Source organism: Trichophyton verrucosum (assembly GCF_000151505.1).
Source record: "Trichophyton verrucosum HKI 0517 chromosome Unknown contig01251_1.f1.exp, whole genome shotgun sequence".
In the NCBI taxonomy this organism is placed as follows: Eukaryota; Fungi; Ascomycota; class Eurotiomycetes; order Onygenales; family Arthrodermataceae; genus Trichophyton; species Trichophyton verrucosum.
Genome location: NW_003315132.1, coordinates 1 through 25,183, shown reverse-complemented (window position 1 = coordinate 25,183; position 25,183 = coordinate 1). Strand labels below are relative to the sequence as shown.

Sequence of the window (25,183 nt, the reverse complement as noted above, 5' to 3'; positions counted from 1 at the left end):
GGTTAATTGTTGCTCAGCTGCACCGACGTTTGATTGAGGCAGTTATTATCAGTGGCTCATATAGCGAACGCTGCAGCCTCATCCCTCGCATTGATTTACAGTCTTTGGCAGTAGGCAGTTTCCCGTTGCTCCTTGCTTTGCAATGACTATCAACAGATCGCAAGGCTAGTCTCTTGACCACGTTGGTGTTGATTTACATTCTCCGCTGTTTACACACGGTTAGTTATATGTTGATCTCTCGCGTATAACGAATAGTCAAGATCTTGGTGCCATTCAGAATATTGTATATCCAGAAGTCCTTACAGGCATCGGTGTTAGTGTATAGGAGGATATCATATCGTTACATTCATTTCATTCATCTATTTTACAAACGGGCTAAGCCCTTGCAGTTGGTAGTTGTAGTTGTAGAGATACATCTACATTTCCAATTTCATTTCATCGTTCCCTGGCTCTATATCCGCTGTAGCTGCAGCCTCCTTGAAGTCCTCAAATATCCGCTACAGCTGCAGCCTCTTCCTCTTCCTCACGTGTAGTCTCCTCGAAGTCCTCAAAGCCTGCTTCTGCGGCAAGGCTATCTGCCATCTCACGGGCTGCAATAGCAAGATTATACTGGGAAACTGCATCTGCCTTTGTACTTGAAAGCCCGGCCCGCATCAAAGCAACGCTATTTGATAACGTTGTAAGCCTTGCTTCTAGCTGCTTTAAGATCTCTTCTAGGATCTCGTTCTGCGCCATAGCGCTTGCAGATAACGCCTCGACGGTAGACGCAACCATACGAAAACGGCGGTGCAGGCATCTGGCTTTTTCTTTACGGACCTCTGTATCCGTAGCAGGCCGTTTACCGCTGCTACCCTCTTTGTTAACATTCTTCTTTGGCTGCGAGACAGCCGGCAAGTCTTCCTTCTCCTTGCCCTTACCCTTATTAGGCGACGTTAAGCTCTCTATTACACGTGTTAGACAATATAACCATTTTATGGATATAGAACGTACCTGTACGAAGTGAGCACCGAGTTCCTAAGTCATTAAAGTGGCAGTTCGCGCAGCTGCCAGAGAAGGTATCCTTCATAACAATACACTCAGTAAATGGGCCGGCTCCTTTATTACAGTGCTCGCAGGCGGCAGGGGCTGGCTGGCCACGGAGCTGCATGATGATTGATTCTCGATTTATAGCCCGGGCTAAGTTCAAGTCTATAGCTTCCACATAGTGGCGAAGCTCGAGCTCTCTCACGCGTTTGATGGCTGTAAGTATATCAATCACGTCCGTGGCCTTCTCCTTAAAGATTGTAGCCTCAATCTGCTCAGTCTCAAGCAGTCTCTGCTCCTGCAAGGCCTTCAACGTCTTAGGAGCGAACTGTAACGTCTCGCTAAGGGTCTGGCTGCGAGGACTGCTGGGCCCAGAGCTGCCGCCGTCATTATCTGCGTCTATTTTGCAGGACATATACGGATAGAAGAAGTTGTAAACGAATATGTGGATGAAGATGATATAGATACTTGCCAAATTGGTAAATTTAAGTAGGGGTTTGTTTACAAATACGCGCATGACTAAGCGAGTTAAAACTTTTAGTGTGTATCCTATTACTAATTTCTTACTAATGTGATACATCAGCCAATTAGCGATCGTAGCAAGCGCTACCTCACTAGATTCAGAAAACATCAAAAAACAAACATCATGATTATCAATCTTTCAATATCCTAGTTGGAGACATGAAGAAAGTGATAGAAGACACCAAGATACCCATATAGAGTGTTAATAAAGAATCCAAAGGTTCTATAGTTTGACCTATATTCATTTCCTTTCAGACTGCCCTTAGTCACAATGATGACGGAAGCTGCCGGTGACTCTTCAAAGAATGACTTCACAACTAAGAAGCCTCTCATTTAAAATGGACATATTAGCAGAGATTTGCCTGCTAAGAATGCAACTGACTATTCACAACCTTGTAATAGTTATTTCATGCCTAAATTATCTTACTCCATGGAGCTTCAAGGACAATCTCCCAGTTCACCATATGACCCGACACAGTTCATGAACGGGAAAGACCCTGAAACAACTGTGGTCGAGTTAGCGAATCTTCTCAAGAAAACCGTCGACGAGAGAAACGCTTCCCGGAGATGCCTTTCGCAGGCTATAAAAACAATAACTGATCTCAAATCCCACATTGAAGAGCACCGTTCCATCATTATGGAAAGCCAAGCAGCCCTGGCCGAATGCACACGCAAAAGTAGCAGCTATCTCTCGTTTCTCATGGCCGTTGAGCCAAGATGGATACAGGATACTTGGGTCTCCTTCCCCGCTAACGAGCCACTGCTGGGGGTAGCTGAATACAAATGGGCCCGAGGGGAATCGCAGCATGCGTTGAATGAACTTTGTCTCCTGAGAAAGAGTCTAAACCCAGCCGGGCCTGACTGGATACAAACCTTCCCTCTCGAAGGTGCTATCTTGCTTTCCTCCGGCCAATACACAGAAGCTCGGTTTTCCATCTCTGATGTTATCTTACCTTGCCCCACCATAGAGGAGCAGAATCCCGACGTAATCCGTAATTTCCGTGACATTGCTCACTTCTTACTGGGAAAGATATTTATGGCGGAAGGGAAATGGAGCGAGGCGCGTAGGGAGTTCTCTGAGGTCATCCATGTGCTTGAGTACAGCACCAGAGCGCTTCAGCTGAAGACCATCTCACGCCAGAAATCAAACAACAAGAGAAAACCGCATTCTCTGTCAGGCTCCGCTTCTAGGGATGAGGAGTCAACTCGCCTTGTCATCGACTAGTACTTTACTTACCTTTTAAGATATCCAAGTTTCTACAAGAAGCTAATAATGCTATCGAGGTGCCGGTGTCTGTGGGGGAACTACTTACATTTTCCTTTTCTCGTCACATCATCACATCTGGAGAGTTTCAGGTCGAGTATGTCTAATATCAAAAAAAGATGACACCAAGCTACTAGATCGATTATATTTTAGGAACTAACCCTCCAAGTAATAGGACATCCCGAAGTAACTCTGTTGTAAACAACCTTCGGGGGGTGGTGATTATACATAGACGTGCTGGCAAAGTAGCAACACCAACATCTAACGTCAATGTAACAACATCTCAAGGTCTCCGCTACCAGACCTGCATCAACAACCACGCAAACGTCCGAGTTACTCTAGAGGAGTATGCATTGATTCTATGGGGCACTTCGTATCTATTTTCAACTCCATCCACGAGCGCGTAACCAATCTCGTCATCCTGGAGCGGACCGTTCTCGAGAGTTTGACGTCCTCCCTCTCTATCCTGCTCCCATATCTTAGCCCCCACCGTAAAAATTGGAATTTCACCTTGAATTATTGTGTTCTAATTATCTCTGTAGGCATCTTAAAAACTTCTCTTATTTGCTGCATAAAGAAGGGAGATCATGGAAACAGCTCTTCGGGGATATCCAATCTCGAATGCCCCTCGAACCGCTTCCGTAGCCTTCCGCCTTTATGACGCTACCCCTGAGGCCTGTGTAACTTGAAAGGCTGAGACAAGGACGACGCCATCCGTCTATGCTTCATCAGCATCAAAAGTATCACCTCTCAGCCGTACCTGAGTAGACGAGTGCAAAGCCAACGCGTTATATATCGAATCCATCGGTTTCGCGCCAATCGAACGAGCCGCGGTTGAAACATTCTAGAAGTCAGCTCTCCAGACTCCACCCTCCCGAAGGCCAATCTCGTTCTTACGAAGTAAATTTATTTATATTCCGACCAATCGCGGCCTCAGCCGTGGCGTGGTTTCGGGTTGGCACTGAAGCTCGAAGCTGCATATGGATTGTGCCACCTTCGTGTTTCATGTTTTATCCACGAAGCAAGTCGCATCGAGGATGGGCAAACTCCTCCATCCAGCGGATGGGAGAATCCTGTCTGCCAATAAAATGCTAGGTTGGATATCACCTGGGCTGGCTGAACCAGAAATTGACATGGAGGATTGAGGGTAACTACGTTTGGTTGTCTGAAAAATGACCTCCCTTCGCCGGCGATAGGGTAGCCAGATTCTCGCATACCCTTAAACGGGGTTGATATCCGCATCTAGCGGGCGCCTTTGACTGGGTTCTTTTGTATCCATGGAAGCCATGGGCCCTGCCTAACAAGCATCACTTTCAGTAAGGGGTCGGTCGACCAACAAGGATCCGTGAAGCAGGTTGTTCTGCACTTCGCTCGTTAATGTGATGAAGCCCTGGACAAGACTCGCTTGTAACCGGATTGTTTCTGCTCTGATCGGGACTGGTATACCGGGTTGCAGACGCCCGCGGGAGAGCCAGTTAGGCTCCTTTGCATAATCGGTTCCTTCTGCGTTCCCGCCTCCTCTGCCAACGATACTTCCTTTTTGCCAGTCGGTTGCCCGAGCGCGGGCCGCAGGAAAGACGGCGCTTTTACACAGTGAGGTCCCTCAGACAAAGCCGGTCGGCCCTACCAGCTCCACCCTGCCATGACCCAGTGATGCATGGAAGGGGTTGAGGTATAACAACAGCACCCACTCTGGCTGCCTGGGTCCCTGACAAAAGGGAGAACTGCTATGAATCCCTGTTTGTCTTTGGCTTAATATCTCATCGGATATCATACCCACGCTAAATAAACAATTGCCATGGCCCTTCTATGGGTGTGAGGGGACTAACTCATGCTCGCCCATGCCTTTCGAATCGTGCCTGTTGATTCCTCCCCTTCATTTATCCCTAGCCAATGGCTACCCTGTCAAGTTCGATTTAGCAGGCCCCATTTCTTTATTCGGTGATGATTCCGGAAGCTTGCTCATCAACAATAATAAGAAAAGTATGTTAAAGATGAAATACTTCCCTCAACAGTTGAGTGAGGACAACTCCTTTTTGCACCTCATATATGCTCAATACCTTCGAAATGTGCACAAGACTGGTTGCCTGGACTAACTTGCTTCCCAGCATAAACGATACATAACCCCAACAACTTCAAAGTGCAAAGGACGGGTGGTCTTCGAATGACCAACCTACGGGTCTCCCTCTCGTCCTTCACTTTGGTACGGATATACCCGTTGGATCTTGGTTTATTTACTTATTTTTTTCTTCCAGTTTTTGGGCCCGCATTCATGAGATGGGGAGAGCAGATGTGACTGGTAAGGGATATGTGCTTTTTGTAGTCGGTACATTGATGGTTACCTTTTCTGGAGTTTTTGTTATTCTGCGGCTGGTCGGCAGATATCTCAGAGATGGAATAAGGGCAGATGACTGGACAATCCTCGCGGCATTGGTATGTATAACCTATACATTAAGGGGGAGGTATCAGACGGCATACTAACCCGGGTACAGGTCCTCACAATTGCTTTCACTGTTGTTCTCAATTTAGGTGGGTATACAATTTCAGGTTTTTAAACTTCCAGCGTTGATAGCTAATATTGTAAAAGGTCTCGAGTATGGCCTGGGAACGCATGATCATGAGATCGAAAAGGAAGACAGAATGCTTGCATTCAAGGTATATATTGTTATGTGAGCGTGTGTATTTCAACAAATACAACTGACACCTGTCCCCGTATTAGATGCTCCTTAGTGCACAAGTTCTGTTTAAACTCATCATCGGTCTTGCAAAAGTGTCAATATTGGCTCTGTATCTAAGAGTCTTTGCCGCCAGCAAGTACTTCCGATGGGCTTGCATCAGCCTTATTATCATCACCAGTGTGACATCCGTCGCATACATCTTTCCAACACTCTTTCAATGCCTTCCGCTAAAGGCATTCTGGGATCGAAGTATCCCGCATCAATGCATGAAGGACCTGGGCGTGTGGTTATCGCATGCTCTGATTAATCTTGTAATCGACATTCTTATATTGGCCTTGCCTATCTACCATGTCTCCCGACTCGGACTGCAGCTCCGCGACAAACTGGCGTTGATCTTTGTCTTCGTCCTTGGTGGATTGTGAGGCTCCCCTATATTTGAATCTCCTTGAATTGTCTCGCTAACTGCCCATTCTATAGTGTCTGTTTGATTAGTATAATCCGCTCTACTACATTCCCGCAATCTGCAAAACCACTCGATGTTACATGTATTCAACCCCTAAAAAATCTCCCATGCTATATAAGGCGCTGTTTGCCGTGACAATGAATTATGCTAATTCAAGCAGTGGACCATTTTTTCAACGCAATGTGGGCGACCGTTGAGATGAACACCGCAATTATATGCGCCTGTTTACCCATAATTCGCCAGACACTCACAATACTCTTCCCTCAACTTTTTGGGAGATCATCTCGACCTAGAAGCACATGCTTTCCGCGCTTTTTCCGTTGCCGGTCTTCGCGTCAGCAAACGAGGCGTGAAACAAATCCTTCCCTTAGCATTGCAGGCAGTCTACCTTGGACCATGCATAACCGGGCTAATGTTGTGACTGCATCCGTTGAAACCGGGCGTGAATTGGACCTCACCCGAACAGAGAGTGAGGAACGTATAATTGACATGGAAACCCTCGAGGCGTGTTGCGGAGGGATCCTTAAACAAACGGATGTGTATATATCCGAAACTAGGATGGATATATGACTAACTAATGTTGACATGTAGTTAATCAGTTAATCGTAGTATAATCTAAACAATTTCTTCTTTCTTCTGAGCCTTTTTCCACTGCAAACTTCCATAGCAATGTTTCTTCAGAGTACAGTCCTACTTCAAGTCTATGAGTTTACTATGCCCAGCCTTTGCTCAAGAGATCTCTCTAGATATGATGATATATTACCCGCAATCCCGATTTTTGCATCCCTGATCGTGGATCTAGAAAGCCACATACTTAACTACCTGGGCATTATTTCCGGCACTTATAGAACCAGCAAACCCATGCCACCAGGAACACTTATAGAACCGGGTTGGAGGCCCTACCTTGATATCCCGATCTGCCCAGCAAGGTAATAAGCTCAGAAGTTGTGCTTTGGCCAGGGATAAGCAGTGCCACTCTAATCCTTGTCACTTCACATAGTGACTTAACTAAGTCAACTCGTTACCTGTTGGTTAACTAAGGTTTTTGTTAATAAGACACGGGCCGTTAAACATGTCAAGCAGCGGAAATGAAGACAAATAGAGGGATACACACCGATCGAGATCCCATAACCATTAGTTATTATGGAGAGCAACCTGAACTTTGTTGACGTAGGTTCTCTCGCCTCCTGCTTAACCTCAATATTAACCTCAATAATGGAGGTTTATGAGAACCAGCTTGAGAATGCGGAGAAAGCAATTCACAGCACTTCCAGGGGAATGTCGTAGTTAGTGAAATGGTTTCCACCATTTCTAGTCATCTGCTGAAAGAAATATGCTTGTTGGTGCTGCTCAATTTTCGGCCATTAAGGCAGATATATGTCCAGCGGCGTATGAAGAATGTCGGAATTTCATGCTTTGCAGAGGCTTTGCATGCTTCAGGGACGTCGTATTCATCCCAGTGTTCCGCAACGGATTTCCCCCCACAGCCAAATATATGGACTTAGTTATTATTGATGTTTTCCTTCGGATACACGCTCGTGTTGAACCCCTAACTAGCCAGGGCATGACACCAGCAAGGATGAATCCCTCGCTCCCCCGCAGCCCATCAGGGACGATTTTCAAGATCTTCGCATCTGTCAGCAGTAGATTTTCATTATGAAGCGTCTTAAGGTAAGCAATGTCAAGTACATATGCGGCACTGTCATCGGACGTTAGCTCCAAGGGAGTTGTCAAACGAGAGAGTTCAGCAAACCAACCATGTAGCCGATTTCAAAATCCGGTATGAGGACATCATGGTATTTCTCAGGGGTTTCCTTTCTCATGAACTTCTCTGTTCTAGCTCCCTTATCCAGGAGTACTCCGTAGTCTTTTGCCCTTTTCAGCTATAAAGACACCAGGGATTATGGTCCCGCCCCGAGATAGACGAGTAACCGTAGCGGTCGCATTGCAAATGGGATGTTACGCAGTATTCGAAGTCGTATGGAGGGTGTATGGAATTGATAGACGGTATTATCCAATGGTATGAACGCACAGCCGTTACCAACTACGATGACAATTTTTTCTTTCCAGAGAAGCATTATGGTTACCTCCGGAAAAGTGGGAGATAGGGAATCTGACGGTCTCCTTTCTAAGGATTTCATGATCGGACTGAGCAATCTGATTGCACTGAATGGGGCATGACATTCATGTGTAAAGTCCTGTTTAGCGTCGATAACTATGAGGAAAAGAGGCTATCGGAGAAATGCTACTGCCAAACGCATTTGACTACCTCAGGAGAGAGGGAGATGCGGTCTTAAGGGCCGAATGCATCAATTGCTCTCAGATGTCCTCTGGCCACTGCATCGGCCGGGTCTAGTTCGGACTGAGAGCAATATGTATGAAGCTATAATTAGCGCTGGGCAAATCGCAGGCGCGTCCTACAATAATTTGTTAGTGCTTATTAGATTGCAACAGCCTAGCTACATCGGAATAGGGGTCATATGGTTAGTACCTGGATAAAGTGTTTGCCTCCCAAGTCCCGCCAGCGGGTTGTTGTTCAAAGAGCCCCGGTACTATTGGTATGATACTATCGTTTCAATATATCACTCCCAGAGCTGCTGCAGGCATGCCAACGCCTATACAGGTGACGTGGTTGTAGGAACAGCCAAGAATCTTTGGTCACCATGGTCTACCCCGTACGATGCATCCCCACCAACTGAATCAGGCTGCAACTTTACCCTTGCAGCTGGTCAGCCCACTATGATTATATGCTGGATCTCTATCTCCATAAATCGTCGTCCTCGGATGAGCGCATATCTTGAGGCATAAAATGCCCCAGTTTTTTGTGCCTCGGCTTGGCCCACGGAAAGGGGTATCATCACTAGAAGCTACTCTTATCAAGCTGTAAAGCAGAGGGACCGATAAAGTAATCGTGAGAGTGTGTTTATTGTGTGTATATTTTTCGTTTGTCATATCGGCGTCTATTCATTAAAAGATTACCATTCGCGGAATATACTGTCAATGGGGGTGCCCCAGATGAAGCTGGCCATGGCAACCCCTCCGACCGCCATAATGCTTGCCATCAGGAAGTTGACAGCATTGTTGTCGAGAATGTCACTGCCGGCGGTGATCTTACGGCTCTCATGAGCCGGATCTGAAATTCCCTCGTGGCTCTCGTGAGGAGAAGCATGCGGCGACAAGGCATTAGCAATGTCCTCGTTCGTTCGAAGGGATGTTTCTTGCCGGACAGGAGGATCGCCCATAATTTTAGATGTGAGAGCACCAGCGTGGATAAGAACCTAGTCGGTTATGTTAACGGAAGATCTATAAGCGGGAGAGAGGCAGCGCGGGGTACGGCTGACCTTTTGTCCACCGCATCCTTCAACGACTTTTCCGGTTTGTTTATCGACAACAGTGGCTTGAAGCAGCCCTCCAAGAAGACTGTCAAGAAGGCTCCCCAGTGTACCCCATATTGTGATCGCGAGGACCCAGAGTGCTTGCTCATTCCAACCCCAAGCACTCCCTCCATCGAGACCGAGCTTGGAACAACCAGCAACAGGCGAACCAAGAGAACAAAATGGGAGCAGCATGGATGTCACGGCAATAGTAAAAGCCCCCAAGGATCCAGCCGCGACACCAACAAGCGTTATCCCGCCATTTGTTCCAGGAGGGACTTTTCGAAAGGTAGGAGATGTTATCAGACGAGGGGCGCTTTTGGAGAGGATTCCCAGCTCGCTGGAGTACGTATCAGCGGCAACAGCAGCGTAGGTCCTACAATACAGAACCAACCCAGCTGTCAGTAGCAGTTCGCCCACCCTGTACGGAGACCATAGTAGCACTCACGAAACGATTCCAACCATGAGGAGGCTCTCAGGCCTGCCATACGGAAGACATGACAGATCCCCGTTTTTGTAGTATATCCGATAGCAGTCGAGTAATATCAAAATGGATGCGGCACCCGAGTTTGCAAGGACTTGAATATGAGTTCGTGAGCCTTCTCCACCGGCTGCTCCAGTGGCTGATATCGTCAGGCGAGCTTTCACGTCGTGTTTTACCTGGACGTAGAGTTGAGATTATTAGCCAGCTGCATCAAAACCACCATCACCGCCATCACCGCCATCAAACGCTGAAATTGACAGCTCGAATGAGTACTCACCTTGGTCACCCTCGTACCACCCAAGAAGAAGACGATTAAAAGAGCAAAGGGAGTCGACGACGGGTGGATTGCATGTATTACTGCCGTGAACGCTGCGAATACAATTCCCAACGGTGTAAGCGATTTCCTTGACCAGGCGCGATGTACCAGCAGAAGAGTCGCCGGGACAGCTATTATAGGTTTCATCTCGACGCGGTATCACTCGGATGGACTGTCTCTACCAGTAAGAAGCCGATTTCTCTGGTCGTTGGAGCGTTTGCAGGTCAGGCTTTTGCTGTGATCTAGTGTTATATTGATGTTTTTTTTAGCTCTCGGCCAGAAAGTTCCCTAGCCTTACGCCTGGAGCGTGGAAGTGGGCCTGGCAGGAGGCGAAAGGCCGTGGTATTTATATCTATTCTCTCTTGTCTCTTGAATGACGGTAAATGGTACTGCTAACAGTGGTTATCACCGTCACGATGTTGTGTTTTGACGGCGTTGAACTCTGGTCCAGCTCGGCGGGCCGGCTTTTGCTTCTTCATCCTTCGGCCGCTAACATGAATATTCCTGCACCATGAACGTTGACAGACACGCCGCAGAGGTCAGCAAGACATTGAGATACCTATTATTCTACACAAGTGCAGGATGGCAAACAAAAGAGAGCCAGGCAAGGGGCGCGACTATGCCGGGATTCGATGGCAGCTCGTTATTCTCGGTGAGCTCAAACAGATGGACTCCCAGCTTCAATTGAGGACATGCAAATTGATAGTTAGAGGACAGGCCTTTTCAGGTTCAGCGAGGCCCTGGCATGGACGACCATATTCCCTTATGCGTTTACCATGATGAAGTCCTTTCTCCCCGCGGACGGTAACCAGGCAGCGCGGGCAGCTGTCCTGGCATCCAGCACCGTCTCACTCTTCACGTTTGGCGAGTTCTTGACCGGAGTCCCCTGGGCCAAAGTCAGTGACCGGATAGGACGGAAGAGGACGCTGATGATAGGAGTGGTCTGCGGTGCTGCTTCAGCTCTGGCGTTTGGGCTGTCAAAGAGCCTGGGGGTTGCTCTGGTAGCTCGAGCATTTGGCGGCTTGACAAATCCAAACGTTGGAGTCGTTTCATCCTGCGTTGGAGAATTGGTCAGGGACAAGAAGGACCAAGGTATGCTTTATTTCTGTGCGGTTTGATGGTAGGCTTACATGGCATCCACAGGTAAAGCATTCTCTGTGGTGCCATTTTTGAGAGCACTCGGGTAAGCTTATATCTAACCTATGACTTCTCAAATGCTAATACTGCTATAAAAGGAGCCTTATAGGGCCAGTCATTGGTGGCTGGCTGGCTGAGCCCACAAAGACAATACCGTCAGTCTTCCCTGAAGGAAGCATATGGGAGAAATTCCCCTATCTGTTACCAAATTTGATCGTGACCCTGTTTATAGCCACCAGTGGATCGTTGGGATTTTTCTTCCTTGAAGAAACACATCCTCATCTCCAGAATAGCCGCAATGTGGGATTGGAGATGTCCCAATGGCTCTGCCGAAAGACAATGAAGTTGTTTGGCTACTCGGATACTCAATATGCCGTGTTATCTTCTAACGGAGACGACAATATCCCACTTCACTGCACGGAAGATGTCGAGTTCACAGCTATAAACGAGAGCAGTTCTAATGATGCAGACAAAGATTCAAACATGGAGACCAAGTCACCTGTAAAGTCTGCATACTCGGTACAGGTCATCCTTCAGATTTTAGCAGCGTCGATTTTAGGTTTTCACAAAGTTTCTTCAGACGTGATTATCCCAATTTTCCTGGCTCATAATAAAGAACCAACATCAGACAAGGAAGAGTCCAAATTTTTGAACTTCACCACCGGCTTTGGCATGAGCTCTCCAAAGATCAGCAACGTTCTCCTCTCTCAGGCTGTAGTAGCCATCCTGGCCCAGATTTTTATTGTGCCAAAATTGATTGCTTGCCTAGGACCTTTGAAAGTCTTCCGTTGGGCTGTGTTTGCATTTCCATGCTTATACTGTCTCACACCATTTGCTTCTCGTTTTATCAGCCCGCTGTCGACAATCTTGATTCTAGTGGACCTTTGGGTTAAAGCTATTCTGGTAAATCTGGGCTATACCGCTTCCAGTATTCTGTGAGTCAAGAAATTAGCTTACAGCCAAATAAAGCAAGTCTTTGGCCCATCCGCTAACATGGATAGGTTAACCAATACATCACCATCGCCTCTACATCTTGCCACAGTCAATGGCGCTGCTGCTTCAATGGGATGTCTAGCAAGATCAGTGGGTGCTGCTGTGTCAGGATCTATGTTCCATCTTGGGCTCCAACACCATGCTATAGGTTTGCCATTCTGGGCTTTGGCGGTAATCGCAACTGTTGGAAGCATCCTCTCCCGGTTTTTGAGGGACGAGCCATAGTTTACTTTGTTTTGTTTTATTTGGTTTTTGTTGTCATGACAGAAAGGTTTGGGAGCTTTAATATTTGGTGGAAATTGTAACGCTTGGAAAGACCGTTTCTCGGTTATTGAGAGATGAACCATGATCTTATATATTATAGTATGCTACATTCTAACTGTACTATGCACAAGAATGGGATGACTAGTTGGTTAGGCGGGTCATAACTGCAACGCAGTATCTTTAGCCCCGCTGAAATATTCATCCCCTTGTTCGTATGTTATTTTACCACGAACCCCTGCATCCTTATTTCCTTATATTAAGCGGCCGTCCCCAGGCAACTAATGGAGAATATTTAATATTTCTCTGAGTTTAACCTCTCGCCGGAAGACCTCAGCCAAAGTCGTGCCGACAACTGAACTTCAGTTGAAGTACTCGGTAACTACTACTAGCAAGTTAGTTACAGAAAATAGCCCCTGAAGTTGGTAAACCTCGCGATGTTTCCTCAAGAGTCGTTTGCTCTAAGAGGCACCACGATTCGAGTGCCCTCGAGAGGGCTTGGAACATTCCAGGTAGATCCAAAGATCTATCCAGAGGGCTCAGTAAAAGACTCTGTGCTCCAGGCATTGAAGCTAGGCTACAGGCATATCGATGCTGCCTTTGGGTACGGCTGGGGTCAAGTCGAAAGGGATATCGGCCACGCAATTCGCGAAAGTAGCATTCCAAGGGAAGAGTTATTTATTGTGACAAAGCTGTAAGCCCTTCTCTGTCTTATTAAATATTGGCTACATAGTTATCCGCCTACTCGTTTCCGCCAACTAGTTACAGCTTAACGTGCTAAATGCATTGGCAACTTTTCTAGACACAATTGCTTTCATAAGCCCGAGGACGTCGAAATCAACATGGATATGAGTTTGGAGAACTTTCAATTAGATTACGGTAAACAGACTTTATCTACTCAGTTCTATTGCCTATATCCGTTGAAATGCTTGATTGAACTAACATGCAGGAAGTGGATTTGTATTTAATGCATTTTCCATATGCATATGCAATTAAGGATGGATATGCCACCCAGAGAACCCCCGACGGAAAGGTATGTAACTAGTTAATGGATTAATCTTTATGGCTTCGGGTGGCTATATTATGATTCAATGCTAAGTACTTCGACAGCCCGTGATAGACGTGCCGCTTTCAAGAGCATATGATGTTACATGGGCAGCAATGGAGAAACTCGTAGAGAAAGGAAAAGCTAAACTCATCGGTGAGCGATAACGACTTAACAATGATAATCTCCATGCTAAGACAGGGCTGCAAACGACAGGTGTTTCTAATTTTTCGAGCCCAAAGCTCAAGAGGCTCCTCCAAACAGCAAAAATCCATCCGGTTGTGAACCAGGTGGAAATTCACCCTTACTTCCCCCAAAAGGGCCTCGTGGAATACTGCCAGGAAAACGATATCCACGTCACAGCGCATTGCCCACTGGGGGGAGCACCTATACCTGTCCTCATAGGCAGACATGGTCCTGGGCCTCTGGAAGACCCAACAGTAAGTCATGCCGTATATAGGTCAAGCTAGTTGAAACCAGGCCATTAAGTAGTTACTAACACCTTCAAAAAAAACCTCACCAGCTTCTGAGATTGGCCCAAAAATACGACAAAACCGTTGCTCAAGTTGTGCTCTGCCATACCATCTGCCGTGGTATATCGGTTATTCCCAAGACGAATAATCCAAAGAGGATTATAGAAAACTTTGATATACTTTTCGAGATGGATGAGGCTGATTTTAAGTTGATTGACAATCTTATGGGTGAGAGAGGCGAAAGGGGGATTCGGAACTTGGAAACTCGAGATTACCTAGGATTTGATAACTTTAACGAGGAGGTAGAAGAGCCCTAGCTTTTTGACGAATCCGGTGACCGGCTAACTGGACATTTACTTGTTGTCCCTATATGCTCCCATGCTCAATAGTTAGGTCATTGGAGGATGCAAAAAAGGTACTATTCTGGATAGCGAATTCACTTCCATCCAGAACAATCAATGTTTTGCTGACTTCTCTTTCTCCTCTTCTTCCTCTTCCTCCTCCTCCTCCTCTATTTCTTCTTCTTCGTCTTCAGCTTCCTTCCTTTCTCCTCTTCTCCTTTCCTCCTCCTCCTCCTCCTCCTCCTCCTCCTCCTCCTCCTCCTCCTCTTCTTCTTCCTCTTCCTCCTCGGTACCTCCAGGGTTTCGTGCCCGTTGAATGAGAGTAGGGCTGTCTTCGGGACAGTATCTACGGCACAGTTCTTTCATATCCTCAAAAACACTGCATAGTTTCAGTACTATTCTTAGGGGAGAAAAAGGGAGAAGTAATACTCACATTTCCCGCTGGTTGCAGCCGGGAATGAGAATGGATGTTCCAATATTAAATCGCAGCGAGTAGAGAAGGTTTCTACCGTCCCAATCCTCCTCTACATTGCGTTAGTTTGAATATAACAATAGTCACTTCTTCATCTTCATGGGTAGCTGGGCCAAGAGGCATATACGTACTCGGCTCCGAAGGAAAGAAATTACGCTTGTAATTCTTCACGTATAGTTTACCGCTCAAACGATGTCTAGGGGCCCTCCAGTTCCCGGTGTCATATTCGTTGTGTCCGTAGAAAGAGCCCGCGTCGAAAATGAACGGTTCTGTAGTTTTCATGTCTGTTGCGGTATTCTCATCCCAGCAATCTCCATGAAGAAGACATGGTTTGATACTTCTCCCTTCACTTTGAAGAGGCTCCAAAAGCCTGGGGATAACTTTTTCCAAGATGAGGTCACACAGCTGCTCAAACTCGGGCCACGATCCATGCTTTTCTAAGTCCATGGCAAACATATGCGCCAGCTGTTTGCGATAAAGCACTGCCCATGACTCTTCCCATATATCGGTGACTTGAGTTATGGTGCCATGACAGGTAGTGGTATGGAAACCAAATTTGCCCGTCGGAGAAACCGACCTCATGTGCATGTCAGCCAGTCTTGCAGTGAACTTGACGGGATCTGGAGGCTGCTTCCCGACATCTCGGAAATCTGTAAGCATGAAGTAACTGTCTTCGTTTTTATATTTCCCACGGGCCCATGGTTTTGGTGCAAGGCTTGGTGAGACTTCGTTGATGGCTTTCATGGACTCAAACTCTCCCTCACACATAACTGGGGCGGATGGTCCTCTAGCTACCTTTTCTTCATCGTCAGCAAGGCCAGTAAACGTAAAGAACTTGGATAAATAAACTATAATTTGGTATTCCATGCCTTGAGGAAATATCTCTTGGTCGTGCCGTCTGGCAACTCAGTAACTATCCGTGCACATCGCCCCCAGAGAGACATTCCATAACTATGGGACGATATGAGCTTTGTGCCTGGGACCGGGAGGCCTTGCCATCATAACCGGTTAGCTGAGATGGTTATAGACGATAGATAGGTGACAGCTTACTCTCTATCACTGCCTCGTCTAGCGGAAAGCTCCCATATGTGCTAGGCGGCTTGATTTCTTCCTCAGGTGCAACATTATTTGGGCGGTTGACGTGGGGATGGTCAGTTGACATAGCTGATGGCGTCTAGCTAAGCAGCTGGACAACCGTAACTGTAAGTCCGCAACAGGTACTACTCCGTGTAGCGTTTTATTAGAATTTCGATCTGTCCTTCAACGCTGTCAATGGTGGTGCTTTTTTCAGGAGAGTTCAGTCTCGACAAAGCTTGAGACGGCATTCAACCCCCTTCCCCGTCAGAGAGGGGTTATCGAACTTGCCCGGGCACTGGACGCCCATGTATTTAGTTACATAACAAGTTAGCACCTTCATGCACTCCGTAACAGGGGTATATTTGGGTATTTTGAGGTAACAAAAGCAACGGGGGAGGCATTCTAGTGCGTTGTACTCCGTACTCGGTAACTAACTAATTACTCTTCCCATGTTCAGAACGTGGTTAAATGTCGGTCCATCTATGCTCAAGGTCTCCGCAAACTGGGTATTATGAGACATCCGTCCATCTGTACTCTCAACGTGGGATGGCTGGAGATAAAACTAGTTATTGCCCGTCCCCAAAAATACAGAGAACAAGTGAAGCGCCAACGGAGGGGGGAGGCGGCTGGTCCCGCATCCGTATCAAGGTTGTCACTCCGTCCAGGGGTATGATTCGTCCAGGAAGGCTCGGCTGTCTTGTTGCTCGAAGAATCCCTTGCCTGCAGACGAGGGATACACGCACCCTCGACAAAATGGAGAAAAGAAAAGAGAACCAGCGAGAAGAAAAAGCCCTGTCCCTGTGGTGCGAAAGCGACTGAGCCCAAGATGACTGCACTGCGTCCAGGCCTTCCAATCGAATAGTTAACTAGTTAGTTAACCAATGTCATGTTTTTACATCGTTGCTATCCGGTCACTCTCCATAGGCACCAGATGATTGTTGACTCTGCAACGGAATTTCCATCTCGAGTTGCCCGGCGTGTGCATGCGTGTGCATGAGGTGTGTGTGCTTGTGTCCAGTTAGTTGGTTAGTTAACTAACTAGTTGACAGGACAGGATGGTATGCAGAAGACGGACTCGCCTCTCCCCGACGGCTTCAACCGCAGATTTCTAACTAACCGTGAGGACGCAGTTCAAAAAGCTGAGGGGCAGCAAGGCAGACCAGATTCCTGTGGACGAGCCGGAAGAACTCTCGATAGACCCGGGCACTGCTGCAAATCATGCTTCCAGCGCTGCCGACCTTCGACGGGCCTCGGAGCCTGCGTTCGCCTTCAAGACATCGCTGCAGCGCAATGAGAGCCCTGACAGGATCCCTCCTCCGTTTCCGCGACACTTGTCGACCTCTGGAGCTTCATTTCTCACCGTTGGCTCCCAGCCATCTCGCAGAAACAGCGGGAAGCGATCGGTTGACCCGCTGGGCCTAACACTGGTGCATGAATGTGACAATCCTGTTGCAGACCTCATCTTTGTCCACGGCTTAGGCGGCTCCTCACTGCGAACCTGGTCTTACGATCGCGATGTCGACAATTTCTGGCCGCTCTGGCTGGGCAGCGAAGCCGGGCTGGCCGAGACGAGAGTGTTTACGTTTGGATACAATGCCCATTTTGCGCACCAGGACACGACGTTGAGCATCCTGGATTTCGCAAAGGACCTCCTGTTCAGGGCTAAGATGTACCAAGATAGAGCAAATGAGAATAGCAGGCTGATTGGCGAGGTATGCAATCGCATTGAGCAATCAGATAGACAGTTGGTTAATCACGACTGACCAAGGGGGTGTCATATAACTAGAATCCGCTCATTTTCGTGGCCCATTCGATGGGTGGCCTCGTTGTCAAAAAGGTTTTTGATGCATTTCATTTCTTTCAACTATACAAGTCAACACACCTCGCATATATCTATATATTCTATATATATCATCAATCTAACTTGTCAACAAGGCGTATATATTGGGAAGGACTGATGACCAATATTCCGAAATGATTTCCCAAACATACGGAATAGTGTTTTTGGGAACCCCCCATGGAGGGTCGAGTTTTGCATCGACACTGAAGAATATCATTCGAGCAACTCCGACTATTGGATCAAAAGTCTATGTGAACGAACTCGAGAAGGGGTCGGCGGCCCTGGGCGATATCAATGAACAATTCCGGACTATCTGTGGCGACCTGGATTTGGTTTCGTTCTATGAAACTCTCAAGACTACCGTTTCTCCTGGAGTGAAAATAATGGTACGTGGTTTGAGAGAGAGAGAGAGAGCAGAGAGGTAGTTCACTGGGACTAGACTTACCATTTTCCCCATATAACCGCTTTAGATAATTGAAAAGGAATCAGCAATTCTGGGATACCCTACAGAAACCTCGGCACCGCTCTATGCTGATCATCATGGCATTATAAAATTCCCAGACCCTGACGATGGGAACTATCGTGATGTCCGAAACGTTCTGCGGATGTTTGTGTACAGGATTAAGCAGCTGCGTATGTCATTCTTTATTAAACCGCAGTTCTCCGATGGATAGCTAATCTACATCCCACACAATGTGTCTTCTCTTGATCTAAAGAGAAAAAAAGTACAAAGCAAAAGCCAACAGAGATACTAAGCCCTAGCCCAATTACACTTGAAAATGTTCTTGGTATTAAAGGGGTTGGCAGCGATTTGGAGGTTATTCGACAGCGAGTCCAGCCGGGCTCTTGCCGTTGGATCCTTGAAAAAGAAAAATTCAAGCGCTGGACTGAGGATAACAGCCCCGGTCTATCCATTCTGTGGTTAACAGGTTTACCAGCAACAGGGAAAACAACTTTGTCCAGTTTCATCATTGACTATCTCAGCCAAGGTCTGTTTCCTGCGTCCTGCCAATATCACTTTTTTCAGGCAGAGCAACATGATACTCGCACCATCTCTTACTTTCTCCGGTCAATCGCATTTCAAATTGCAGAAGTATACGATGACTTTCGCTCTAGACTTCTAGAAATGAATCGAAGCGGCGGGATTTTATTCTCTTCCCAGAAACATAACGTCATTTGGGAGAAAATATTTGAGGGCCTCCTTTTTCGACTCAGTCTCGGGGAGCAGCTATTTTGGGTATTGGATGGCATAGATGAGGCTGAATCCCCATCAACACTTGTGACACTTATTTCCAAGATCAATTCCGCGACACCCATTAAAGTTATCCTGGTGAGTAGAGAAACAAGGGACTTGTCGGCTGCTTTATCCTTTGATCGTTGCCATATATATCATGAAGAGATTCAAACTAGTGATACCATGGATGACATTCGATCATATGTGTCCACCACACTGCATAGAATCCTCCCAGATGACGGGGAACAGGACTCCATCATCCAGAAGGTTTTATCCAAAGCGTCAGGTTCCTTTCTCTGGGCAAAACTGGCGCTAGAAAGAATCAAGGATAACTGGCACACTGATGCTGATATTGAAAGAGCACTTGCGGAAATGCCTGAAGGGATGGAACATATGTATGAGCGAATGATTCGGATTGTTGCAGATCAGCCTACCCATCTCAGAAAAATGGCAACAGAAATATTGACATGGGGTGTATGCTCCTTTCGACCCCTAGATATCGAGGAACTAGCCGTGGCTCTCAAGTCTAAATTCGGTAGTTTCTATAACTTGAAGATTACCATCAGCCAAATTTGTGGAAACTTCATCATCACAAAGAAGTCATCTGTGACCTTAATCCATCAAACAGCCCAACAGTTTTTAACCTCTAAGGATGCAAATCTACCTATTTCCATCGACAACAGGAAGGGTCATGAGAGAATCGCAAGGGTCTGCATGGACTTTCTCTCCGATACCAAATGGCGAACGAGGTTTGCTTCGCTCCAACAAACTAGGGAATCAATTCAACAGGACCCTTACACGGAGTTTCCTTTTCTGTTATACTCCGTGAAGTATTGGGCCTATCACATAAGTTGTGCTTCTGCGGAGTCTGAGGAACTACACGCTGCCGTTTTTGACTTCCTGGAGCGATTTTGTCTAATCTGGATCAATGCCGTCTCTTTAACCGGTGACCTTCAGATTATCACTCGCTCTGCTCAACAGCTCAAGTCATATGCAAAGAGAGCAATAAACCGCCGTGTTGAGTCTCCCCCTACCAGCTTCAAATCCTGTCGGGACCAGGAGTTAATCCAGTGGGCTAATGACCTTATTCGCTTGGTTGGACGATTTGGGTCTTATCTTGTCGAAAGCCCATCAGCTATCTACAAATACATCATCCCATTCTGCCCGAGTGAGACAATGCTAAGCCAGACGTTCCAACACTTGATGCGCGGATCTATGAACGTAAAGGGCATCTCATCTGGTAACTGGGATGACTGCCTAGCAAGATTGACCATGGGTGGAGATGAAACCGCATCTACTGTCGTTTGCAAGGACAATTACTTCATAACGCTGCTTGAGGGTAGTGGAACTCTAGTGATATGGATCGCTGAGACCTGTATAGAATATAATAGATTACACCATAACGAATGGGTGAGCTGTATCAAGGCAGCTAAAATTCGAAACATAATAGCATCTGCGGGAATTGAAACCATCCGGGTATGGGATCTTGGACTAGGGAATGAGATACTTAAAATCCCGAAGTCTCATGAAGGCCGTGTGATGTCTTTGGCATTCAGCTCAAATGACAACGAACTGTTGGTTGCATATGACGACTGCACAATCCAATGCATTGACTTAGAGACTTCACAGGAACTATGGTGTTTCGAAGCCTATGATACATCAAGGCTAGAACATAGTTGCCCCCGATTTATGGCGTTTAGTAATGATGCTAAAAGAATTGCCATTGCGTATCGGGGCCGGCCCGTATTCATCTGGCACATCAGTCGTCGGAAGCAACGCCCGCTTCGGTGTATTCGGCAAGACGATATCTATAAAAATGATGAGGATGTATGGAATTCGCCTGAAGCGGTTATTTGGCAGCCCGACTCCGCCAATGTTCTGATATTATACCAGGATACCAAACTTGTGGACTGGAATATCGACGATGATACCCAGACGGAGCATTCCCACATAGGGGCGCGGGAAATGGCAGTTAGCTCAGATGGGAATTTACTACTCACTAGCGACTTCAGTGGAAGTTTAAGTGTCTGGTCTACAGGCCAGTTCAGACTCATCTATCAAATGAAATATGATGAGTTCGTTCAGGATATTGCCTTTGCGCCGGATGCTCAACGTTTCTATGACATTCGCGGTACTCTATGCAACGTCTGGGAGCCTGCTGCTTTGGTACGGCCTGATGATCTGAATCGAGAGGATATGAGCTCCCATGATACCCTGTATTCAGATCCCGTTGTTTCTTCAGACGACAATAGCCGAGTACAGATCTCGGCCTTGATTTCTAGTGAGAAGACTCTCTATCATTGCTCTGGAAAGGAAGACGGGAGCGTCGTGATTTATGAAACTCAGACCTCTAAACGACTTCGCAAACTATACGGGCACTCAGACATATCGTCGGTTGTTAGCATGGCATGGTCACCCTCCCAGAAATACATTGCTTCTGCCGACGATTCAGGCCGGGTCATTGCAAAGCGGCTAGGAAAGCTGACAGCCCAAGCACCGCAGAAATGGGCGGTATACCCATTGCTTGATCTATATCTAGAGGTGGCTGTAACGCAACTGCTCTTCAGCGCGTCTGAGGAGTTTTTACTCATTTCGAGCTCTGCGATGGATGCACTCTGGAGCACTAAATCGAAGTCGAAAATTTTAGAACTCGAGCACAAGGGTCGCAGCCAGGGAAGACGGTGGATCTGTCATCCAAAGGACGCAAAACTTTTGATCTGCATCCAAGGGAATAGACAAGAGATTTACACTTGGAGTACACTGACCAGGGCCACGCCTCCTAGCTCTCCCAAAGAGCGCGTCTCTCTCAAGGGCAAAGCCACTGAAGGTCTTGCCCAGGTTATGGACAATATCAGTATCAGAGACACTTTAGAAGACGCAAGAGATATGTTTCCTTCAATGGATACTCCCTTCGAGGCTCCAGACCATGTTTTTCAGATTAAAGATCGCTACATTGTCGTCGGAGGTACAGTCTATCGTGGATCTGGTGGCGGCTCCAGGCTTTATCCAACTTCGTCCAGGCGAGTCGAGATAATTGATACAAACGATGCGCAATTGCAAAGAAAGCATCTGGTCCGGCTTTCAGCCCATGTCAGTAGACTGGTGGGCATATTTCAGGGCCGACTTGTCTTCCTTAACCACCAATATTGGTTATGTACATGGGAATTGGGTAGTGATGAGGATTCCTATCGGAAACATTTTTTCCTACCCAAGGACTGGCTGCTCCCTGGGGCGTTGCAATTAGTCGTCATTGATAGCTTTGGGAATTTACTGTGCCCGAAGAATGGTGAGGTAGCTATTATCAATTCAGGTATTAGGTTGTGAGGCTAATAGAATTATGCTTCCGATATTTACATATTTATTTCAGGACAATTTTCGTGGGTGGCCCGATAGTAGCTACCGTCAGGCTTCTGCCCTCATGTAATCCGCCTTTCCTCTTGTTGCTTATGTACAAAACGAAGAGTTTAGAGGTGGAACCCACCGTGTTCTGCGGGCTCACAGAATCTCCAGAGGCCAGCTTCCCTGGCGGCAAGTTGTACGGCACCGAGTTCCTTGTCCGTGACATGTCGATTTATATCACTGTACCGTACTGTCTGCCCTTCTGCCCCAGAATCCTTGATTTTTGCCCTCTTCTTCTTTCCAACATGTGCATCTGGATGATACTGTTCCATGATATGCACGTACATATCCTTCGACACATTGTTGGCGAGCCACTTGACAATCTCTATTCCCTCGTCTTCCATTCCAGGCATAACAAGGTGACGGAGAAGAACCCCTTGCTTCGCAACGCCATCTGCTGTAAATGATAAATCTCCAACCTGAGCATGCATTGCCTTGATGCTCTCCATTGCTGTGGCTGTATAGTTATCTGCCTTAAGCAGCCTTTTCGACGTACTGTCCTTCCATACCTTAAAGTCAGGCAGGTATATATCTACCAGCCCATCTAGAAGCTTCAGCGAGTCAAGAGAGTCAAATGAAGACGTGTTGTATATAATCGGAATATTTAACCCCATGTCTCGTGCATTTAAAATTGACAAGACAACCTGAGGAACGACATGTTCCGGAGTAATAAGGTTGATATTATGAACATTTCCAACAGTTTGGAGTTTCATATACCACTCAGCAAGCTCTTCAGGTGTGAGGTCAAACCCGTTTCGCTGATGAGCAATGTCCTGCGAGCCGACGTTTAGCCACGCACTATCAACCACAACGACGAGTAATGTGAAAACGTACATGATTCTGGCAAAATACGCATCTCAGATTACATCCCGAGAAGAAGACGGAGCCACTGCCATTCCATCCCTGGATGCAAGGTTCTTCTCCAAAATGCGGCGCGATGACATTGACCTTCACCGTCTCGGCTCCGATCAGACAGTGGCCGGTCTTCTCGTAGCGGTTCACCCCACACAGCCGCGGGCACAGGTTGCAGTTCCGCAGATGGGCATATGCATGTGACCGCTTCTTAGCTGCATCGACTGAGGAGAGTAGATGGTATCGTGGGATATAGGTGTCTAGGAGGAACGGGGGTGCCAGATGGAGCTGTCGACGGTGAAGTCGAAGCCGCGAAGACGCTGGACGCCATCCTGTCGTTGATATGATGGATAGAGGTCTTCCAGCTGGCATCTTGCCGTGTCCCGGGTATATACAAACTCCTACATCTGACTGAATACTGCAGCTAGATAGAATAACGACGAGTTGACGATGTTTTGCTTCTTCGCGCTGACGTCGAGAAGTTGGAAGTTGAAAGTTCTTGGCGCGGCTGAAAAGGAAAAAGCCGTTTTTAAAGATCTTCGGGATTTCTTTTCTTTGAGCCAACGACACTTGATAGCTAACTAGTTATCTATGGAGTATGAGGACGGTGGAAAGGACCTGAAGAGGTCGATGAGGATGGCTACAGTGGATGCGACGCTATGGAAGGTAAGTGAAATGCATTTGATAGAGATACTAAGTAGTTAACTAACTAACGGAAAGCCTAGGGATAAGGATGCGCTTCGTAAAGGGGCTCTCTCCCCTCCATGCGGTCTGGTCATGCAATAGGACGCTTGATATCAAGGATTAGAACGACGAAGGATGGCAAACTGCGGCCATAGGGGGTGCGTGAACGGGGTACGGAGTGTGTGTGTGCGTGACATGCGGATGGAGCGTTCAGTTCGGCAGCTGTCTCGACGGTGTCTGCGCGCCGGCTACGGAGAACGCATATCTGCTCGACGGCCGGCTGGCATGCTGACTCTCTGGCAGGCTATCGGGCCTGCTTCCGGACGTCCCAGGAGTGCTGCTTCCGGAAGTTCCCTCTCCCTCGACCCCCTCGGGCCACTGGACGGTGCTATGGGTCACCCTTCCGGCCTCGGTCTCCAGCTTCCGCCTCTCCTTTTCGCGTTGCTTCTTCTGTCTCCTCCGCATGGCCCAATACCAGTCTTCCCCGGCCATACGCTGGTCTTTTCTCTCCTCGTCGCTCTCCCACGGTTGTTCACCTGGCTTGCGTTTTCCAAAATTCGCAATAAACTCTCTTTTTGCTTTTCCTCCGTCGTTGTATGATTCCCACATGCAGTTCCAGCAAGGTCCTTCTATCTCGCCCAGATACTGCGCATACGGACCCTGCCAGTTATGTTCTTGTGCTTTAGGGCAGTTCATGCCTGGTGGTCGGTCTTCGCAGGCTACCCAGTCGACGTCCTTCTCGACTGCACAACACTTGTACTTGTAATATTTTCGGTAGCACATCCTGGGCTCTTGTGCTTCGACGGGGCCTCTTTCGGACTTCCGGTATTTTCGTTCTTTTATTGCTTGGATGTGTGGTGATGATATCTAGATAATATGGCCAGGCTTTGACAGTTAGATTTTGCTTGATGAGGGTCTTTCCAATCTCCACGACCGCCATCCCTTTAAATATGTCGCCGGGTGGTTCCATGGTTCAACAGCAATATTGATGATGTCACCACCGAGCAAAAGAGAGTTTGATATTGATGCTTACCTTAAGTTCTTAGGAACCAGGATCCGAGGAAGGCAAACACTAGACTATCAATAACAGGCAGAGGGATGTTTAACAGTGAGGCAGAAGGTAAGGCGGCTTGTCAGAGGAGGTGTGTTTGCCTCATATATAGGTTGGTTGGCTGGTGAAGGTCAGTCTATTATAGCCTCTTAATTCATCATCTAGTCAACCAGAAAGGTGGCAAAGAGGAGGAAGTAAAG

The 25,183-nt window shown here is 47.2% G+C and overlaps 9 protein-coding genes across 9 annotated transcripts; 4 read left to right on the top strand and 5 right to left on the bottom strand.

Moving 5' to 3' along the window:
• Positions 1-486: 486 nt before the first annotated feature.
• On the bottom strand, positions 487-1,540 carry TRV_08044 (uncharacterized protein; the record flags this gene model as incomplete). Its single annotated transcript, XM_003017905.1, has 2 exons — positions 487-941; positions 991-1,540. 2 exons carry the CDS (start codon positions 1,538-1,540, stop codon positions 487-489), a joined length of 1,005 nt encoding a protein of 334 aa, XP_003017951.1.
• A 435-nt stretch (positions 1,541-1,975) lies between these two features.
• On the top strand, positions 1,976-2,770 carry TRV_08043 (uncharacterized protein; the record flags this gene model as incomplete). The annotated part of the gene is made up of 1 exon (XM_003017904.1): positions 1,976-2,770. One exon carries the CDS (start codon positions 1,976-1,978, stop codon positions 2,768-2,770), a length of 795 nt encoding a protein of 264 aa, XP_003017950.1.
• Positions 2,771-8,925: 6,155 nt separating this feature from the next.
• On the bottom strand, positions 8,926-10,271 carry TRV_08042 (uncharacterized protein; the record flags this gene model as incomplete). The annotated part of the gene is made up of 4 exons (XM_003017903.1): positions 8,926-9,228; positions 9,292-9,700; positions 9,773-9,984; positions 10,086-10,271. The coding sequence occupies 4 exons, from the start codon at positions 10,269-10,271 to the stop codon at positions 8,926-8,928; spliced, it is 1,110 nt and encodes a 369-aa protein (XP_003017949.1).
• Positions 10,272-10,635: 364 nt separating this feature from the next.
• TRV_08041 (uncharacterized protein) lies at positions 10,636-12,479 on the top strand (the record flags this gene model as incomplete). The annotated part of the gene is made up of 4 exons (XM_003017902.1): positions 10,636-10,776; positions 10,835-11,216; positions 11,371-12,196; positions 12,221-12,479. 4 exons carry the CDS (start codon positions 10,636-10,638, stop codon positions 12,477-12,479), a joined length of 1,608 nt encoding a protein of 535 aa, XP_003017948.1.
• A 979-nt stretch (positions 12,480-13,458) lies between these two features.
• TRV_08040 (uncharacterized protein) lies at positions 13,459-14,350 on the top strand (the record flags this gene model as incomplete). Its single annotated transcript, XM_003017901.1, has 4 exons — positions 13,459-13,548; positions 13,626-13,716; positions 13,762-14,000; positions 14,084-14,350. The coding sequence occupies 4 exons, from the start codon at positions 13,459-13,461 to the stop codon at positions 14,348-14,350; spliced, it is 687 nt and encodes a 228-aa protein (XP_003017947.1).
• A 138-nt stretch (positions 14,351-14,488) lies between these two features.
• On the bottom strand, positions 14,489-15,713 carry TRV_08039 (uncharacterized protein; the record flags this gene model as incomplete). Its single annotated transcript, XM_003017900.1, has 3 exons — positions 14,489-14,753; positions 14,808-14,898; positions 14,978-15,713. The coding sequence occupies 3 exons, from the start codon at positions 15,711-15,713 to the stop codon at positions 14,489-14,491; spliced, it is 1,092 nt and encodes a 363-aa protein (XP_003017946.1).
• A 1,265-nt stretch (positions 15,714-16,978) lies between these two features.
• TRV_08038 (NACHT and WD domain protein) lies at positions 16,979-22,321 on the top strand (the record flags this gene model as incomplete). Its single annotated transcript, XM_003017899.1, has 6 exons — positions 16,979-16,981; positions 17,054-17,635; positions 17,710-17,860; positions 17,923-18,149; positions 18,234-18,396; positions 18,480-22,321. The coding sequence occupies 6 exons, from the start codon at positions 16,979-16,981 to the stop codon at positions 22,319-22,321; spliced, it is 4,968 nt and encodes a 1,655-aa protein (XP_003017945.1).
• A 140-nt stretch (positions 22,322-22,461) lies between these two features.
• TRV_08037 (uncharacterized protein) lies at positions 22,462-23,232 on the bottom strand (the record flags this gene model as incomplete). Its single annotated transcript, XM_003017898.1, has 1 exon — positions 22,462-23,232. One exon carries the CDS (start codon positions 23,230-23,232, stop codon positions 22,462-22,464), a length of 771 nt encoding a protein of 256 aa, XP_003017944.1.
• Positions 23,233-24,142: 910 nt separating this feature from the next.
• On the bottom strand, positions 24,143-24,799 carry TRV_08036 (uncharacterized protein; the record flags this gene model as incomplete). The annotated part of the gene is made up of 1 exon (XM_003017897.1): positions 24,143-24,799. A coding segment is annotated over one exon (657 nt), but the record flags the coding sequence as incomplete, so codon positions are not given.
• Positions 24,800-25,183: the final 384 nt, after the last annotated feature.